Raw genomic sequence first — 21,079 nt, forward strand, 5'->3', positions numbered from 1 at the left:
TGTGACAACCAAAAATGTCTCTAGACATTTCCAAATGGCTCTGGGGGTAGAGGAGAGCAAAATCACCCCCACTGTAGAACCACTGCTCTAGAGAAAACTCCTACGATTCTAAAACCTTTTTAGAATGATTCTGAACAATAGAGCAATAGCCATTACTTTGCTTCAGTAGCAACCAAACCTATCTGCATCTCCCACTTAAATAATCACTCAGTGAGAGGAGAGGGTAGAATTCACCTCCCTGACACAGGTTGCTACTTCTTTTCCTGTGGAGCTCTGGAGAGCACACTTTTTCATTCAGCAAAAATTAGAGAACTAGGTGCAGCATTATCAGAACACCTGGGGTCCAAGGACAGAATTGAGAGGCTGGGTATACCTGTGTGGGACTCTGGTATTTCAGGCTCGTCTGATGTTGTAGGGCTTGAGAAAACATCATAAGTTGCTTTAAAGGAAAAGGTAAAACAAAAGAGATGTTAATGTTGATTGAAAAGATTTCATGACATATTTTAATGCTGGTCTTGTCATTAAAGTACAGTCACTAAGACTAACCTCCAGTCCCTCTTGCCCTAAAATAAAGGTCTTTGTACAGCAAGCCCTGATACTGGCCTCTGGGGTGATGTGAGCATAGTGCTATATATTTAAAATGAAGTGGTGCCAGCTCTAAATCAAAGAGCTCCCAAGAATATAAACATAAACGAAGTCAGATGGGAGAAATTTCCAAAGAAGGAAACAGTGTTCACATAGAGACTCTTCGCACAGTCTATTGCTTAGTCTTTCTGATTAGTAAAAGTTACCATCATGCTATATTAACATTTGGACAGCACTTTACAGTTTGCACATCACTATCATATATAACCTTCTAAACATCTGAGAAATAAGTGAGGCAGACGTTAGCCCCTCTTCATAGATAAAAGGGAATTATCTCCATTTCCTAGATGATGCAGTTGAGATTCATAGTGGTGATGACATTTGCAAGGGGTCACACACAGGATTCTCAAGTTCAGCATATTTTTCAGTGTCCACAGGGACAGGAATGACAGAGTTAAGACCTGTGCTCTTCCTCTAGCATTTTTCCTCCTGCCTCTTTCCCTGGAGGCAGCCTTCTTTCTGTGGTCCTTCATTAAGCTATGAACTTTTCTATAATCTAGGTGCATTTAAAGATAATATTTCTATTACACATGAAATAAAGCAGAGTGACCTTTAAAAAAGGTTGGTTTTAAAACAAGAATAATTTTCATGTTCACATAAGAGTTGAATCTGCAAGCAAGAATAGCACCAAAATAAAAATGTTCCCTCTTCCGCACCAAGAGCTGTTACTATGATCACGACAGGTGTACAGAAGCCTGAATTGTTGTGAGGTAGATGCTACTTTCTTTGCCCATTCAAAATGGCTGTACAGAAAAAAAACTAGAAAAGTGTGGGGCGCTCACAGGAAAATTCACTCATCAGGGTTACTTGTAATTCATTGACAGTGTAATGATTTGAACCACCGCTAGTGGAAGCTGTAAGAAAGAGGACAGTAGACCTTGTGACACACTATGACATGCAGATTGGACAGTTTATATTGTACCACATACTGAAGAGGCAGGAAATACATTTCAGCTTATGAAGATGAATCTACTGCTTTGCAAAATCTTCAGAAAACAGAATATTATGAGTTAAAACGTGCAAACATTCTGAGCCTAAATGCATTACGCTGTAGTTTTCTTTAGTGTAGCCACAATTTTCAAGGGTTAGAGAAGACTAACCTTTCAAAAGGACAGAAATGCTGATCTTAGTCTTGCTTTCAGCAATTTCATGGAACCATCAAAGTCAGCTCTATCTACTACTAAACAAATTAAGCAAACTTGACCAACTCTTACTTCACCCTCTCATACTAGGAAAGAAATTATGAATTAATAACTTATTTGTATTGTCACTTTTGAAAAATGCCACAACTGTCTTTATGTTACCCTAAGTCCCACATTTTCCATTTTATCTAGTAACACTGGACTACCTTTCTAATAATTTGCAATTTTGTCCCACAGGTTGATATTTATTCACCCTCTTTCTCTTTCTTTCCCACATTTGCAATTTCCTTCTGTTCTGGAGTTTCCAAGCCTGGCTGCCATCTTCCCTTGGCTTGTTCTCAGAAGGCGCGTTTCTGGGGAAGGAAGCCCTCTTTCCATCCTTCTCGGACAACTGTGGCTCACATCTGGAAGTTCTCAATTGTCAGGGACCTCTTTCTTTCAAACATTTTCTCAAATATGCTTAAGATTAAAATAACGCATTTGCCAGCAGGCTTGGTCCCTGATATTTCTATTTCTGGAGTTGTGAGAGTTGAGTAGTAAAGGAGTGCTAAAAACACACAAACACCACTTGGTGGAGGTTGTATGTTGTCTGGGCCACCTTGAGAAGCACACCGCCACCTCATTTCATTCGGGGCTTAAACAAGATTTGACCCTGAAATAGTAGATGCCAGAGGAGAGGACAGTGTTGAAATGAAGCTGTCTAAAAATCAACAGCTCCTGATTTCCTTACAAAATCTTGTATATGTACTCCTGTACCCGAGTAAAATGCATGGAATGGGCAGGCCCCTTTGGTTTTTAAAAGGCTATACAACTGATGAATAGCTAAGAATTAGGAGTGCACTCTTCTATTTTTTAGGCACTGTATGTGCTGTCATGCATTATTGTCTAGAGGCAAATATCTCGTCACCAATGTTTACTTAGGGGATGAAATGCTCCAGCTACTTGGCATTAAGCACTATCTCTCACTTTGCATTCACAGAACATAAATGAGACCAAAGGATGGAGCAGAAATCTGATGTGAGTTAAACAGGTAGTTGAATTCAAAGGTTATAACAAGCAATATTTCAAACTACAGTAATGACTTATCATGGTAACTAAATTTTACTTTTATATTTTTCAGATAAAAATATTATAATATGAAATAAAACACATTACTATTTGCTCATAACTTCCTAAAACCACATTGTTAAATTGTGTTTTGTTGGTTGTACATTTTTACTTAAAAAATCCCTGATTAGATGCAAATTCCTTAATAAAAATGTTCTGATCTTGCTCTGGAAACATATGATGTCACACAGACAAGGTATTTCCAATTATCAAGAATTTATCAATTTATTTTACTCAAATGCCGTGAATATTAGTAACTATGTGAAAGACAGTCATTTTTAAACATACATTCTGAGATGAAAGACCTCATCAGGGCAGATATTTGACTGTCATGCTCATTCCGCACTCCAAGGTTACTTCCCCAAAGCCTGGTACAAAGCAGAGACTAAACAGAATTAATCTAAAAGATGCCCATTACAATGAACAAATAACAGTGAGCTTGACAGTTGGGTAGTTTATGCTCTTAGTAAAGATAAATGAGAATGAATGAACAGGTCCTTTAATTATTCTATGATACACATACGTGTGCATACAAATCTTTCTCTACTACACGATTATGTGCCATATGCTTGTGTGGCCGTATACTGCCATGGAAATACAATCCTAAAAACACATATGAAGAGGCAATGGGAAAATACAACAGGAATATCCATAAAAAGCTGATGAGAAAAGCATTTATAAACACCACAGAGTTCTTGGTAGCATGTAAATAAATAAATAATGCGTCCTTCAGTTCATAGGAAAATAAAATGCCTTTCTGGTTAACCCTGAAATTTGTGAAAATATTGTCTGCAAAAAAAGAAAAATGCTCATGAAGTAAAGTCAAAGGCTGAGGTTACAAATCTCTAAGAGGCCACAGTAAATCTGTAAACCATCTGCTACACTTGAATTCTATTTTCCTGACCTCGAAGCAGCAACAATCCTCATTTCTACTTTTTCTCTTTGCTAGGGCTTAATCCAGCTGGGTGGGCCAGATCTAGGCTGATCAACACCTGACCAGTGGGCAATAAGGTCCAAATGTAGAGCTCACCCTCTTTTCAAGCACCCTGAGCAAACCACTGTGCCAAAGCTTCGCCACCAATATAGGACTCCTCAGGCACATGACCAGTTCAGCTTCCAAGTCTTTAAATAACTGATAGAGCTTAAGTGCATTAGCAATTTACTACAGTTCTACAAAGAACTGAAAGAATCAAACGCTGAAAATAATTGGTGATAAACTCTTAAAGGTAGCTGCCTTTAATGGCCTAATGAAAAGACTGAGGTCTCCCATCCTCAGTTCTGACTGTCAAGGGAAGTCTCTAAAGATCACCGTTTATGGTGCAAAGGGAAATAATTTTGCCAGAAGTCGCCGTCTTAGAGTACAAGTGGAGGGGGAAATCAGTTTGTCTGGACACCCTGGGGAAGAACAGGCAGGAGAGTTATCTAAAGATGAAAATAAACCCATTGAATCATCCTGGGTTAGATAAAAAACCATTTCCTTTATTTTATCAGGGCTTGAAATCCCTCTTGGTCCTAAATGATGGTTGTTTAAGAGGTTAATCAAGTAAATTAAGGAGGCGTAACACTCAGGGCATTATCAAGCCAGAAATAGAAAGTTGATTTCCATCCGCCCCCTCAAACCATACAAAGGTTCAGAAATCATGCTGACACCCCATCTGGGGGATAATAAATATACGGCATTATGCTGCTGATCTCAATTCTGATGTCCATAAAAAAACACGGAAAGTTGGTCCTGGCATCTTTTACACCCTGAGTCTAGGCAGGGCCTGAGCCCCATTTACAGATGATGCAGGAGGCCATTCTCACTAAGCAGCATGGCTGAGCGAGGCAATTTACCAGCCAGGCCATGCGGTTAGCGGCACATCAGGCCATTCCCATGGGGGTGCAAGGCTCTTTGAATGACACAGCACGTGTCCTTTCCATTCTCCTTAAAATATTTTATATAGGTGAAATGAAGCCCCAAGAATCATTTGGTATGTTCACGTGTACACAAGCATAAGAGTCTATTTTCCTACTCTCTTTTTCTTTTCTTTCTTTTTATTAATTAATTTATTATTATTAAGCATCTATAGCACTTCAGGAAATTTGGGATGGTGATGTATTCAATTCAAGAGTCCACTATAGTAAGAAAATGGTAACAGGACACCCCTTATGTACTATGAATTAGATTAAGTGACTTACACATTATTTCTAAGACATAACAACCCAGTGAAAGAAAATGACATATTATTTTCCTTTAATAGATGGGAAAACTGAGGATTCTAGGAGGTTAAATCACTTGTCTACAGCTGCTTCAATAGTACAGAGTTGAGCTGGTCATTAGCCCAGCTCTGTCTCATCCTATAGCTCATGGCCAGCCTTTCTTACACCCACGTGCTCTTTCTTAAAAATCTAAAAGGCACCTGGCTCTAATAAAAACATTTGGTCTGCTCTTGGCCTGTTCTGTGAAGGTGTCAAAGCAAGCTGTATGACATCATTTCACTGTTAACATGGGGCGGTGCTTCAGAGAGATTCAGAGAAAAGTGAATGAGGGTCTATCTAGTCTTTGCTCCTCTGCCTGTTCAAAGGCAAGTCTCTCACATATCTTAGGATAAAAGAAAGTAACTCTCTCTGTTTCCAGGGACTTCTGAAGGATCGATATGATGGTATAAATACAACTCTTTGAATCTCTTAATAGAAAACTGCTATGTATATACAAAATTATAATATTCCAGTGAAGAAGTAATCCAACAAATCCATGCAGTGCACAATTTGTCAGGGTGCAGGTGTGGGTGGGGATGGGGTTGGAAGGTACAGAGAGCTTTTCTGGAACTCGCTCTGTAACAATGGAAATCACAGTCAACTGGCCACCTTCCAACAGAACATAACATCAATTCTACTTATCAGAGAGATTGACTTTTCTGAATGACAGTCACAAGCACTAAAGTATTTCTAAAATGTGGCCAACTTTCCTTTAATGTAGACTTTATAAATAAGTTGGCATTCTGGCATGTAATTACAGAGCAGATTTTTGTAATTTCCTCTCTATACTTTAAGGAGAATTGGATTTGCCAAGAGAATCAAATCAATCCTATTTAAATGTACTTTAGAGAAAGTTTAATACGAAATACAGTTCAAATAATGAGATCGCAAAATGCAGCACTAATGAAAGATTAGGACAAATAGACTTGATGACTATACTTCTCAGGTTTCCTGGAATATTTCAAATGCCACATGCTCTGTCTCACTCTTGCCATAAACTATTGAAATGACCCAGGAATTCCAATATTTAGCATGCAAGTTAGAATTTCCACATAACCTTTTATATACAAAAGTAATACAAAAATCCTTTAGAGAGCATGCGTTCTGATGATTTGATGCAGAATATGAGGTAAATGTGGAAAACAAACCCAGTAAATGCCAAAGCAAAATGAATTTTACAAGTGGTATTGATAAATCAGGCTTAATGGTTGATAAAGAGAAAAGCAACCACTGGCATCCAGTGCTGGTCTGGCACGCACAGCTAGGCTTGTTCTCCTGATGAGCACCAGCCAACTCGAAAGAACACCAGTATCCAACAAGACCACTCAGTGACTGGGACAAATGGAGACAAAAACAAGAGTCCTCTCTGATCGTGCGGAACACAGACAGATGGCTGAACACAAAAGTGAATGTCCCCACAGTCTGGCTAATATGACTACCTGCTGCTTCTTTACCAACCATAACTTCAGCTTCACTCTGTTGTTCTTGTCTTCTCATTAAGAATTATTAAGAACATATATGCATAGCCCATGATCACAGACAACGTAGTGAAGGCAGGGGTAGGGCTGAGAGGAGGTGGGCAAACAGGGGGGCACATGGGGGACATTTGTAATGTGTCAACAATAAAAATAAATTAATATGCTATGTATAAAGTTATGTATAAGATAGAAATAAATAATTATTAAGATATTCAATCACGGAATTGTTCCACTTTCTGATAGCATCCTATCCACAAAGCTTCACTTCCTTGGAGCAAGTCCTACAATAAGTCCTTCCCAACATTGTCTTACTAAAAGCTCCCCTAGTTTCTCATGATATGTATTTTCCATTGTTGCAATGAGTAAATAAGCCTAACTTTGTTTAAACACAGGTGTGTTCCTGGTGGTCTTTGGGTGAAGGGAATTGACATAGTAAATATAGATGCATTGCATCCCAACCCAGAAAACAAAATATGTTAATTTTTCTATAATAATGTAATTAATACCAGTTAAAATATATCATTTCTTCAAAGGATATAACAACTAAAAATGGGATCAATGGTTTTATAGACCAGCACTCAAATACTATCTCTACCTCTTTGTCTTCTTAATTCTCAAAACAACTGTATTTGAATGTCACATGAGTAATCGAAAAACAAAATAAATAATCATACATTGAAACTAAATAGGAAATAGATACACTTAGTACATGTATAAATTCACAGAAAATCAATCACAAGAAACAAGAAGGGCTGAAATCAATGAAACAATGACATGACTTTATCAACTCTTTAAATCACAAATAATGCATGTAAATTTTTACTTGAAATTTAACATGTTAGGAAGATGCTACAGAAGTCCTATACAAGAGTTAGATGTAAGCATTGTGGCCATTAGCAAAAAGAGGAGATAGTAATCCCACTTTGAGAAACCAATCTTGTATTGATTTGAGCCCTCTTGTCCACATTTAACTACATTTGATGACTCTTATCTGCACCATGTGAAATATTACAGACTCTAGCAGTACGGTAGTGCTTCTCAAGCTTTAATGTTCATACAAATCACCTGGAGATCTTGTTAAAAACAGATTTGGAGCAGAGCCCCAGATTCTGCCTTTTCAACTAACTCCCCAGTGATGCTAACATTGCTGGTCCAAGGATCCCACTAAGTAGCAGAGATGTACAAATTAAATGTTGTAAGGACAGGCTAGGTGTTCCTGGGCTACTGCTCATACCTGCAATCATTGCCTGTGGAATTATTACAGCCCGTGACAAGACCCAATACTTCATCCAGAGAAGGTTGGCAGTCGACAGGTGGAAGTTCTCTGGCAGCCTAAGTTGCCCTGGCCAGTAGTGAGGCAGCTGAACAGTAAAACTGCTTCCTGCTGCATTAGCCACTATTTATATTCCAAAAGGGCAAAACTAGAATATTCCTTTTCTAAAATTAAAGGCAAAAAGAACTCTGCCTTTGATGGGATTTCTAACTTTATCTGTATTTGCCTCCTTGTAACTCTATAACCTTCACTTCCCAACATATTCTCTCCACTCCCAATGTTTGGTTCAATTCAGGTTTTATATATAATTCATGCTCTAGGCATTGAAACTCCACATGGTTTCCTTGAGGTTTTGGTCATTTTGCTCTTGAATAATCACAGACACCAAAAAAACTGGAGGCTACTCCAGGGAAACCTTGGGGGACCCTGCGTCTCCTATGCTATAACCCAGAAACTAAGAGATGAAAGGGATCTAAGAATTTATCTAGTCCAGTGAGCCCTTAAATGTTTGGTTTGGGAGACGTGATGCTCAGGAAGGAGGTGGGAGTCAGGCCAGGCCTGCCACAGTGCAGCAGATAACGCCCTTAGACGAGTTGTTGTTCCACAGTCACAGTGCAGCTGTGCCTGTATGATAGCCAATGGAACTAGAGGCTCAGAACGAAACTCTAGCCAGGACCCAGATTTTGGCCTGAGGTAAACTGGATTGCTAAACGTATTTTTGCACCCACATTAAGTAATCGCACTGAAGTTTCTAAGTCAGTGACTAGGAGAACTATGGCTTAGAAAGACCCAAGCTGAGGCTTCTCTGGATTGACTGACAGCTTCAGCCAACTTTCAAGTGTTTTCCCACTTGAGAAAACTAGGGGAGATGATAATAACAGACATGCTTAGTTTATTTGATACATCCTCGTATCTTTTCTGAGATCTGAGCCCATGACAGATACCAGAGAAAAAATCATTTGACTAAGACCTATGTACCTGAAGGCTCTTCCTCATTCCTTCTCAAACCAGTCCTCTGTTGGCCTCTACTGGAGAATTCCACAAAATGTAGGTTATATAACTTTATTACCTGAACTTCTAACTACATTATATACTATATTATATGTGCTCAAAGAAAAATCACTAGAAGCCACATAAAAAATTAAAATACAAATAAGTAAAACAAGACTCATGGAAGTAATCACACTGGTTCCTGAGGTTTTCTTTCATTCTCATATGCTGAAGATCTACCCTCTTTACTTGACTGCTAGATATAAAAGAAAATATACATAGGAGAAAATTTTTTAATTGAGAAAAATCTATTTTTAAAAAAGGAGAGCTATTTCCCTTAATCAGTTTTAGTGGTGGAACACAACAATTCTCAGGAAAAAGCCAATCACCACAATTTACCAAAGAGCTAAGACCCAGAAAACTAGAACAAAACAGCTAAAGTATATGTTTAGTGGGAAAGCCAGAACTGGAACCAAAGTCTGTTATTAATGCCAAGGCCTGTGGTCTTCCCTCTGTATCACAATATGCTTACAGATTTTAGGACTTAGTAACAATATCTTGCATGTAGTAGGCTCTCAAATGTTCACTGTTGACAAATACAAGATATGGTGTGAGGGGCAAGGAGGGTAACCTGCCCTGCCCCCACTCAGCTAGACTTGCTGATTTCCTCCTTGGTGAGCAAATCAAGGCTGACCTCAGGATATGCAGAGGCTGGGGAGCTTTTTAAAAGTCGAACCCTGGATGCAATGTCCTATCACTGGCTCCTGGGCCCCAAGTCACACAGCTCACTCCCAGGTACCTAGTACGATGTTTGGCACATAAAAGGTGCTCAATAAATAGCAGTAATTGCCACTCAAAAAGAAAAAAGTTCATGGATGAAAAAGAAGCCAACATCCACCTGCTAGCTCATACTGTTAAATCAGACCCATGATGATGATCCTTATTTCCATTACTGCTTTCATGTCACTAAAGAGATCTCTAGAAAATCAATGAGCCAAAGCATAGTTCATCTTCTAGCCAAAGTTCTAATTTGATGTACAGATGTTAATACAGATCTTTAAAACAAATGCAAAAACATTTTGCTTTTGTACTGACAGGAAAAAAAGATTCACTTAAGTATCAAGAAAGAATTATAGCTTTACCATTTACTATAGAGTATACTGATAATCTATTAAGAAACCTATAAAATAAAAAATGAGAAGTTATTCAATACTGTCGTTAGAATCTATTTTTTAAAAAGAATGCAATTACCAGTGTGAGGAGGTAGAACTTTGGAATCTTCAGATGTTTTGGTTATAGGTGCAATCCATGGCTTTTCACTTGAGGCTACAGCAAAAAGAAAGGGAATTTGCTGAAGATTTTTTCAAGAGGACAAGAAACAGAAATAGGTTGCTGGTATGGCTGACTACCAGAGTCCTGCAATGAAAAGCACATACCGACCCAATCAAAAACCCATCATCTATCAAGTAGAAATTAATATGTACCCATTCTGAGAGCATTTGATTAGTGACTAGAGAGAGACCAAAGTTTGGCATGATACTCTTGTTTTTGAGGACAGAAAACTAACTTAATGAGCTATGTGGAATTAACAGACTGATGATTGTACTAAATTTATTAAAAAATCCAGACATATTGGTGGCTTTTTTTTTTTTTTTTTTGCTTTTAAATTAAAGCAAAATATAAAATAAAGATTTGTAACACAGTGGATTTGTGTTACAAAATCAACCACTTGTTTGGCCAAATTAATGGAGCATCAGTTCACTGAGGTTTGCAGGGATAGGACCCAGGAAATGTGTCCTCCAGAATTAAGCAATCACCACCCACATCTTAACACCAGATTTCAGGTGCTGTTATTACCCAAGGTGCCCCCAGCTTTCTCAAAAGGGAAGGGTGTTTTTGCCTGAGGAAATTCTGGAAATCTTTTCGGAGCTGTAAAGAAACACATAAGAAATGTTACGACTTGAGGTGCAAGTAACAGAGAAAAGATTTTACTGAGACAATAAACACAGAAAGGCAATTTACTCATGTTAAGTAAGGGACTGTTAGTAGTATTTCTTCATCCTGTGTTTCAACACTGAATGACATAATAAAGCTTCCTTTTCTATTTTCCTTTATAATCAAACCATTATATTTGAGGAATTTGAGCTCTTTTCATTTTTATTAAATTTGTTTCTTAACTTCCTCAGCTATGTGTATATGTGTCTATATTTCATTTAGACTCAAATCAAGCATCAGACACATCTGTCCATCTACTAGCTTTTAAAAATAGAATTTTAGGGACTACATGGCTTTATGTTTAAGCTCACCCCCAACAACTTTTTTGATATTGCACTCAAAGAAATTTGAGGAGTTCTAAGAAACAGTCTGCATAAGTATTATAAAAATATCTTCTCTGTGAAGAGAAACAACTGAGAAAAGGGTATTTAGAGAAAATGTAGAAAAAATTTATTCAGTGACACAATGATTTTGAATTAAAAGAATCAAATATAACATCAAAATATGACCACCAAAAAGAAAAAACAAACGTAGGATTTGTTATAGAGAGAGACTCTTTAGGACTCTAAATTATAAGATAAAGATTTTATAACATTTAAAAACTTGGTGTTGGGGAGCTCATTGTTTTATAAGCCAAGTGTCTCTTCTTTCCTGTGAGGAGATAAATTTGTATAAATTAGCCTAAGGATGTCTTTCAAGCATGCATAAAATTTCCAAGGTTATAATGAACTGCAGTGTTTAATAATTTTTACCTAGAGTGCTCAGCGGTAATTCAAACCTAGGTATTAGAATAGTTTGCGATCTTTCCGGAGTCTTTTCACTGAGAACTACAATAAAGAAAAGAACTAGGTTAGCAACTGTATGAATCAGGATTTGACGCTTAACCACGATCATGTGATATGTGTGCTCAGAGTGTGCCATTCATGGAAATAGCTGGCTGTCCCTGGAAAGCTTGACATAGCTGTTCAAATCTGAAGGTACACTTTCAAAGGGCCATAGTTCAGCACGGATGATCAACATCACAAATACAAAATGAAACACATGCTGAACATTTTCTTAAGAGAAAGAAGCAACTAAGAGCCACATGGGCCTTGCAGCAGCTAACAGGAGTGACATGAAATTCTTATTAGAAAGCATGACAGTTTTGGGATTCTCCTCATATTTAGTACACACACGACTTGGAAAAGCTGGTCAAAACAAATAGCACAGACAGAGTCAAGGCTTCCAGGTTCCTGCACCTCTCCAAGCCCACTGGGTTAAAAGGCTGACGCTCTGTTCTCCTATCCATCCCGAGAGACTGGTGAAAGGGTGTGCAGCTGGCAGCCAGAGCTGCCTAGAATGTCACCCACCAGGATCAAGGCATGTCGTTAACTCTTTAATGAAACTGGTCCAAGAAATAGGAAGATTAACTACTGCCAGTGAAGAGGTGAAGAGATGGGGGAAAGGTATTGGGTTACTTTTCTATGAGTGCTGGGAGGGTTTTGCTTGTGTTTTAGAAAAAAACTTCTTAGAATTACCCAGTGTTGTTTCTGAAGTGTCTAACGTATGAGACACAGTGGGTTTAGTGGTTCTTGGAACTGAGTCAGGAGTCACTGGAAGGTAAAAAAGACAACTTTACAAATTAAGATAAAATTATGAAACAACCAAAGATCATAAGACACTTGTTGCCCTTTAAAATTCCAAAGTGACACATAGCTCATACTCTTCAAGTTACTCATGTTAAGGACTCCCTCGCTTGCTTGCTCCAGGTGCTTGATCTGACATTGTTCCCAACCTTTCCTTTCTGGGTTTGGTCCACTTTCCATGTGTTACAGAAAGCACGCTGAAATCACTTCCATGAATGTATTTATCAGATTAATCATGTTTTATTTGTCTGCCTTTTACTTTCTCTTTATCTCCAGGGCTTAGCACAATGTCTGGGGCATAGTAAGCCAGAGCATGATAAATGTTTATTAAATGAATTAATAAATGGGCAAATAAAATAATGACCCAGGGCAAAAAGATTTATTGAGAACTATTACTTTATATGATTTCTCTCTTTCAAACTGCAGTTAACATGCAAAGGTTGGAACTGGGCTGAAATTACCATAAGGATTCAAATGCTCAGCTACCACGGTGCTCCAAATGCTAGGTCAAAGGCAAAGACGACCTCAGCTAAATCATTTTCAAGGAATAAGAACCAGAATCACTGAGATCTGGGATGAATTGAGAGCCAGACAATTCCAGAAATTTTGCAGGGTAAGGACTTGCAAGAACACAGTAACACTGAACAATAAGTTACGGTGTTTGTCTTTCTGAAATGGAAAATTGTGAGGAAGATTTGGAAGACAACTAAGAAATCTGTAGACTCTCCCATGAGATTATGTGCCATGAGAAGAAAGTATAATTGGGTAGGGCCTTTGGGGCAGAAAAAAAGGTGGAGCCATCATGGGGTCATGCCTCTGTTTTTATTGGTATTGAACAATTATATTGAAACCAGAAAATTACCTAGGGATTTCATTCCATAAATTACTTCAGCATCTTGAATAGCTTCTACCTCTGCCCCAGCTCCGTGAAGGTGAGGGTCCATCTCTCTCCTTGAGGCAGAACCACATACTTCTTGCTTTGTCAGAAATACCCCAACTCGAATTGGTTTCTTGAAATCACGTTATTTTATTTCCCTACTAATCGTTATCTTCTCTGGATGAGTCCAAGAGTTTAGTATAAAGTAAATATCACTAATATTTCAATTTATAGCAATTTAAAGGATTAGTAATTTTACTTTAGATTGGAGTGACTTTGCTAAATGTGGATTTGGGGAAATTCTTGCCAGATGTTTGCTTCACTGTGTCCTAGATGAGGTGGTATTGGCTCTGGCAAAAACTCTGTTGTTCAGATAATAATGTGTCCCCACTGGGCTGGACTTGGGCAGCTCATTCATAGCAGAAATGCTGAGTGTTTGTTAGTAACGGCTGATAAACTGTGGGGAAAATGCACACTGCATTTATTCTTTCAAGGGTCTTTACTGAACTATTATATATTGTCTATATTAGGATTGTTCACCTTCCAAAGATATTGTTGCCAAATGATATAGACTTCAAGCTATGGATTTGTGAAGGATATTGGCATTTTGCTCAACTGACCACTTGTGAAATGTTATTTCAGAATGTTAGGTAACAACTTTCGCTCAGAGTGAAAACTGCAGTTTCCTTATTACGTATCAGTTATATGGTTCAATAGTTCATTTCGCATCTGTTGTTTTTCCAAACATTAGATTAAGGACCTAGAATCACCTACCGTTTTGTGCTTACAATCAAAATAAGTTTCCTACTGGCTCTTCACTGAAGAAAAGTACGGGCTTGTCAATCATTTACTATTTAAAAAAATATTACCTATTCTCTCAAAGTTAACAACACAGGGTCTCATTACCTGTTATGGGCTGTGCCGGGATTTTTTCTACCTTTGGTGTTTTAGATTCAGCTGGTAATGCCAAGGTTTCATTCTTAGCTAAAAAAAAAAAAAAAAAGTCAGAACAAACAATTTATGTCACATCCTTATAACACAGTGTCCAAATACAATTCATTCAAAACATAATCAAGTAACAGACTATTTCAGAAATCTATTCTGCTCTTATCCCTTCCCACCAGGCAGTCAACAAATTCACTGTGCATTTCTACCAGGGATTAGCATGAATAGATGACAATTTTAAGAATCCCTTCATATGAACTCTCAGCATTTCTTTAAGATCTAAGTTGGCATTGGAATGAAGAAAATAACCACAACCAATTTTTGGAAAACTCTCAAGTCGTTCCGATTCATAGTTTCTGGAAGGCATATGTTGCATTGCAAATACTCACCGGAATTTTATATTCAAGTATTCCCAATTTTAAAAAAACCAACGAATAGAAAATTTCCATATTGCACATGGTAAAACACGTAATAGGTTCAGACACTGAAATTTTAGAAAAGCACGGATAACACACATGGGAAACTAAATTATGTGAAAATATTTGTGGCAAAAAAATACCGACAGTAATTTATTTGAGCCACATGTTAACAAAGAACTTTTGTTTTGGTCACTGTAGGGATTCAGTATAAAGATTAAAATAGATGTTTTTTCCCCCTCTTCAGACCACTATTTAGGAAACATCCTTCTAAAACTTAGGTATCCCTTTTCAAAGAAAGAACATTTCTGTACCAGTTTCCCAATGATTAACATAGTCCCCATTTTTAAAATGCACCAAAAATTAACTTGATTCAGTTATTTCCACACTAAATCAATGACCTACTTGTAATATTTTGAAACAGTCTAGTGGCACGAAAGAATTAATTCATCTTCGAGATGCCCTGATCACATCACCTTGAACTGATTATAATCAGATGGGAATTTCTAGAGTCCTAAGGCTGTACAGGAACTTCTTGGGTTTCTCAACTTCAGCACTATTGACATTTTGGGCTGCTTTAATTTTTGGTTGTGGGGCCTTTCCTACGTTACGAGACGTTTAGTAGCACCTCTGGCCTTTACCCCCTGGATTCCACCAGCATGTGTGTAGTTGTGGCAACCAAAAATGTCTCCAGACACCGCCCGCTTTCCCCTGGGGGACAAGACTGCTCTCTGTTGAGAACTATTGGCCTACCCTGTTCTTTCCAAGTCCTCCGAGGATGCAGACTTTGGAACCTCCTTTTGCAGTTCACATCACCGCTGCAAAGACCATTTCCTTCCTTTCAGTTGACATGGGCATAAAGTACTTATTTACTTGTAATGGACAAAGGCAGTTATAAAGTAATCCCTTTCACAGTGCTAATAGAAGTCAATCATTTTTCAATCTGCACTGTAGAAATAGGTATCACAAGTGCTACACAGTTGCTGTACCATATCTAATAGCCATGTGTGTGTTTTGGACTCATGAGCACATGAAGATGCACAACGGAAATGTTTAATACCATTGTTCAAATTAATTTAGTGGGGCATAAAGAGAGGGGACTCTATTTCCGGAATAACTAAAAACACAGAGCCGTTATAATTTTATGAAAAATTCTATTTTCAAAATTTCTAAATTCGATCAAACTTTTTCCTGCCTTTTTCTGTAGTCGCAGTTTTTGTTTAGAACCACTGTGATCGCTAGCATAGGAAAAACCATTCAGGTTACAAATTTTTATGAACAAGCTCTGGTTCTGTTACTTTCAGCATGTGCCATAGGAAGGTGTTTTTATTTTTCGAATGTAAGATTATAAGGTTTTTCTTTCGTGGTCTCTTCTTTCTCAGTGTCCTCTGATCCTTTAGTTTGGACACGTCTGCTAACCCTCTGCTTCCGGTGTAATATCCTGTGTTCTTGCTGGTTGCCTGGCTGACTAGGACTCTATTTATTTATTTACTTACTAATTTATTTTACCCCCAGATCCTAGATTTTCATGCAATGTTCTAAATTGCTTTGCTTTAGCTTATATTCTAAACATATCCTTAGCTGGCAATCACCTTAGCCTAAAATTAGGCTGAAAAAGAAAAAAGGGTAAACTACCTTCCCAAGAGAGAACTGTATTCTTTACACATCACCCATTCCTTACAAAGGCATATTGTATTTTCTAAATATTGCATTTCAGGATCAGAGAAATTGGTAGATGGAGAAATATTTAAATGGGGGATTTTATGTTTTCCTATCAATCTTGAGCGTTCACCTACACTCTCTATGTACAAGCGCAGTCTTGGCAACAGAGGAGCAAAATGCCATCAGAATGACCTAAAACCCAGGAAATGTCTTTTCCTCTCTGATTCTTCTGCACTTTTTTCAACACTGTTGTTTCCTTTAATTTTTGGCAAGCTAAGTCTTGACTTTGGCAACCCCTTTGTATATCCCAGGGCGATGTGGGTGTAATACTGGCTTTCTTGTTTATCTCTCTCATTACCCACACCACGTGTCCTTAGAACAAAAGCCAGGCATCTCTTGATGTGCCACGATGGGCACTGCTGGAATGAGGATATTTTTAAGATTTACCCCATCAAAAAATTGGACTTTTCTGAATTGCGGTGATAACTCCAGGAAGGTTTAAGTCTCCCTCGGTAGTATAAAATATTGGTTATGTTCACATTTTTTAACAATACAATAAATTTAAAATGTAAATTTTTAAATGCAGTCTGTTAGGATGTTACATTTGATGGATTTACTGGACATTTTCAAACATACCGGCTATCAATCTCTTCAATGTGTAAGACATTTGCCATGTTAAATTTGATAGGTATTTCCCCAGAAACACAAGTTAAAAGAGATATTTAACTATTTGCATTCAATTTTCTCTATTAAAATCACAATCCTGAAGGTTTAGTGAATTATATCAGAAAAACAAAATAAAAGGGTGGGGAATATCGCTCAAGACTAAAGACTAGGGGCTAAAACACCTTCTAATTCAAACTAACAGCAGTGGCCTGGGAAAAACTCTGCTCATTTTCAGTCTCTTTCACATATCCTGGGTTTTATAGTTTTGATAGCCAGATTAGGGACCAATCAATAAGAGATGGGCTGGCTCTTTTTCTCTTTCCAAACAAATGTTTCCTACGTGTGGGGCAAGGCAGCATGTAGGCTCTGGACAGAGAACAGGTGAGTGTGAAAGTCCTGAGCCCCGATTCCAAACACAGGTTCACTGAAGGCATTTCATTTGGAAGCTTCCTGGCGCGTAGCCCAGCATTCAGATGATATAAAGTTGAGTCACAGGGTTTTACAGTTACAAGGGCGGTGATCAAGTCTGATGTACAGATTAAGGATATGAAGCCTAGAGTCACTTGTCTATGTTCTTGGAGGTAACTCACTCTAGTACTAACAGTTATGAATATTTTAATGTAAAATATTCAGTATTTTACATTAAAATTCAGTAAAAATGTAAGGATTGCACAAAATCACAAAGACTGATTGGCAAATATTTTCACATCTTAAGGAAATAATGATGCATAAGCTTTGAAAATTTTTCTAAGGTTGTAAGTTTAATAGTCCAGCTATTAAGGGAACTTCTACCCACTTAAGGCTCTGTTCCTCCTCCTGCCAGGAAGTTCTCCAAATAACAGCTAAGAAGAGTTTAAGAGTTCCCACCTTTAAAAACAGTTACAGTCTGATTGTCTACCATCAGAAAAGCAAACAGCTCAGGTCTCCAACCAGGGAAAAATAAGTCTGAGGTCCCAGGATGGGCAGGCCCTGTGTCTGTCTAACTCACCATGATAGGCCCTAGCCACTTCTGTCTGGCACAGAGTGACGCTTAATAAGTATTTGTTGACTGAATGCTACCAAACAGGCGCTTTTGCCTCTGTTTTTGCATCTCTACAATGTGAAGATTCAATTATATAAGTGCTGAAATTCTTAGCTAGTGTCTACTTTACAGAAAAACATTCTGCATTTTTAAGTCTTGTTCAATTTCTATCACATCATACCATCTCCTTCCATATTTATCAATAGCCCAAGACAGTCTCCAGAAACTTTAGAGGGGTGGTTCTCAAAGTATGGCTCCCAGACCGGCAGCATCAGTATCACCTACTAGTAAGAAATGCAAATTCTCAGACCTACTGAATCAGTAACTCTGGGGGTGGGCCCAGCAGTCTGTGTGTTCCAAGCCTTCCAGGGTATCTGATGCTTGATCAAGTCTGAGATCCTCTGCTATAGGGAGAATTTGAACTACTTTGATACTCAGAAGCAGCAACTAAGCCCAGCAGCCACCACAATTATTCCCTGGGCTATTTTAAAAAGTTCTGCTGGTGTGTTGTTTTCCAAATTGTTATGTTTTATGTTTTTTAAACTCTGAAATCATATCAGGCTCTTCCTAGAAGTTGGATGCAGTAGCAATCTCAGGTACGTAATAATGCTGCCTGGCTGGGCGTGGCTCAGTGGTTGAGCACCGACCTAGGATCCAGGCGATCGAGGTTCGATTCCCAGTCAGGGCACATGCCTGGGTTGCGGGCTGCAGCTGATCAATGACTCTCTCATCATTGATGTTTCTCTCTCTCTCTCTCTCTCCCTCTCCCTTCCTCTCTCTGAAATCAATAAAGATATATTTAAAATAATAATAATAATAATGCTAACAGTCCTGACCTTTACATCAGTTGTTACGGAAAGCATCTAGTGATCCCTTGATACTATAGTACACTAAATGTAATTTACAATGATTACTCTACTTGAAAACTATCCCTATATAAATGTGTGTATTTTGGATAGTTTGATAAATGTTCACTCTTCTTTTGTAAAAATTTAATATTTTATATAAATATAAAATAATGATTTCCCTATAGAATGCGATTTAATACCTTCAACACTCCAACTTCTCTGCCTCTTTTTCCCCCAAGTTTTTAATTGTGGTAAAATATACATAACATAAAGTTTAAGATACTAACCTTTTTAAATATAAAGCTCAGCAGTATTAAATATATTCATAATGTTCTGCAACCATCACCACTGTCTATCTCCAGAATTCTCATCATCTTATAAAACTGAAACTGTGCCATTAACCACTAACTCACCATTCCCCTCCTCCCTCCAGTCCCTCGCAACCATCATTCATAGAATATTGGTCTTTTTGAAATTGGCTTATTTTTCTTAGTATGATGTCATCAAGGTTCATCAATACTGTAGCATATGTCAGAATTTCCTTCCTTTTTAAGGATGAATAATACTCCACTATATGTATAAATCACATTTTGCTTATCCATTCACCTGTCAGACACTTGAGTTGCTTTCATGTTTTAGCTGCTGTGAATAATGCTACTACAAACGTGGGTGTTCGAATATCTCTTTGAGAACTTCTTTTCCATTCTTTTGGTTATATGCCCAGAAGTAGAATTGCTGAATCCTCCGGTAATTCTATTTTTAATTTTTTGAGGAGTGGGCACACTGTTTCCATAGCAGCTACACCACCTTACATTCCCATCAACACTACATATGCCTGTTCCTTACTTTTACTTTGAGATTCCAAATAGTTCATCCTCTAGATTCCTCTGATATTCTAGGAATATCAGTGCTAGTGCTCAGTCACTGAGAAGTTCAACCATAGAACTTTGCTGCTTACCTAATTGTGTCTTGATTGCATCTGAAATCTCAAACATTATGGATGTAGGAAGTTTTACAGTGGTTTCATTAAGACCAGGAACGACAAGGTGGACTGCAAGGAAACAGAAGTAAAGATGAGAGGAAGAAAGTGCAGCATGACACAAAATCAAGCTCAGAACGTCAGAGATTAGTAAACATGAAGTTTAGCACTGATTTTGCTCAGTCAGTTTTAACCCCAACTTTAAAATGTTGGAAAAAATAACACTACCTTATAAACAGAATCATTTTCATATTTAGAACTGAACTGCCAAAATCTTCTGGCTTTTAATCCATGGACTCAAAAATTGTTAAATGGCTGCTTAAGATGCGTGGTGAACAAAGAACACCATTATTAATAATCATTTTTAAAAGAGTTCACCCTGGCTGGTGTTGCTCAGTGGTTGAGCATCAACCTATGATCCAGGAGATCACAGTTCAATTCTCAGTCAGGGCACATGCCCGGGGTTGTGGGCTCGATCCCCAGTAGGGGGCATGCAGGAGGCAGCCGATCAATGACTCTCTCATCACTGATGTTTCTTTCTCTCCCCCTTTCCCTTCCTCTTTCTGAAATCAATAAAGACATTAAAAAAAAAATCAATATTAAAAAAAAAAGAGAAGTTCAATATTAAAAAGATTCTCTCATAACTGCAACAACCCTGTGGGGTAGGTAGGATGGGTGCCCTCGTTCCCACTAGGCATGAGCTAGAGTTGTTTCTCTAACACATTGGGATAGAGGTAGCATCTCTTGGCTCCTAGCCTGGAATAAACACAGCCAAGGATCCTAAATGTTGAAAGAAAATGAACCAACATCAATTTAACAAACCTACTCACAGTATAAAATTCCATAAAGGCTCTATTATAAAAAAATAACCTGATATTCTTAATCTAGATATAGAGTTCAAGACTGACTCACCCAGTATTGTTCCTCCAATGGGAGTCCTATCTGGGGATTTAATCGAAGCCCTGTGAGTAACATTCTGAATCACTGTTGAAATACAAAAAGGTAATAGTTGGAGGGAAATAGACAGCAGTAAGAAGCTAATAATGTGAAGTAGTCTGCACTGAAGAAGCCCCAATCTAACTTCAATTAATAGAAAGGAACTCATTGGCTTGACTACACAGCCAATGAAAGGACTAGAAGGCACATCTTACCTTAACAACAATGCCTAT

General features: G+C 38.0%; 1 protein-coding gene across 24 annotated transcripts in view; it reads right to left on the minus strand.

Moving 5' to 3' along the window:
• The window catches only part of ABI3BP (ABI family member 3 binding protein), a 213,298-nt gene that overhangs the window by 96,034 nt on the left and 96,185 nt on the right, over positions 1 to 21,079 (minus strand). For 19 of the 24 annotated variants that reach the window (XM_081137865.1, XM_081137872.1, XM_081137871.1 and 16 more), the window contains exons 8-15: positions 20,823 to 20,894; positions 19,890 to 19,982; positions 14,280 to 14,357; positions 12,389 to 12,463; positions 11,624 to 11,698; positions 10,734 to 10,805; positions 10,128 to 10,202; positions 374 to 439 (exon numbers count right to left, since the gene is read on the minus strand). In XM_081137865.1, coding sequence (XP_080993991.1) covers positions 374 to 439; positions 10,128 to 10,202; positions 10,734 to 10,805; positions 11,624 to 11,698; positions 12,389 to 12,463; positions 14,280 to 14,357; positions 19,890 to 19,982; positions 20,823 to 20,894 — 606 coding nt within the window. The remainder of the gene's footprint in view (positions 1 to 373; positions 440 to 10,127; positions 10,203 to 10,733; positions 10,806 to 11,623; positions 11,699 to 12,388; positions 12,464 to 14,279; positions 14,358 to 19,889; positions 19,983 to 20,822; positions 20,895 to 21,079) is intronic. The other 5 variants (XM_081137873.1, XM_081137874.1, XM_081137860.1 and 2 more) reach the window with 3 other exon arrangements.

The sequence above is a fragment of the Miniopterus schreibersii genome (assembly GCF_964146895.1).
Source record: "Miniopterus schreibersii genome assembly, chromosome: 5".
In the NCBI taxonomy this organism is placed as follows: domain Eukaryota; kingdom Metazoa; phylum Chordata; class Mammalia; order Chiroptera; family Miniopteridae; genus Miniopterus; species Miniopterus schreibersii.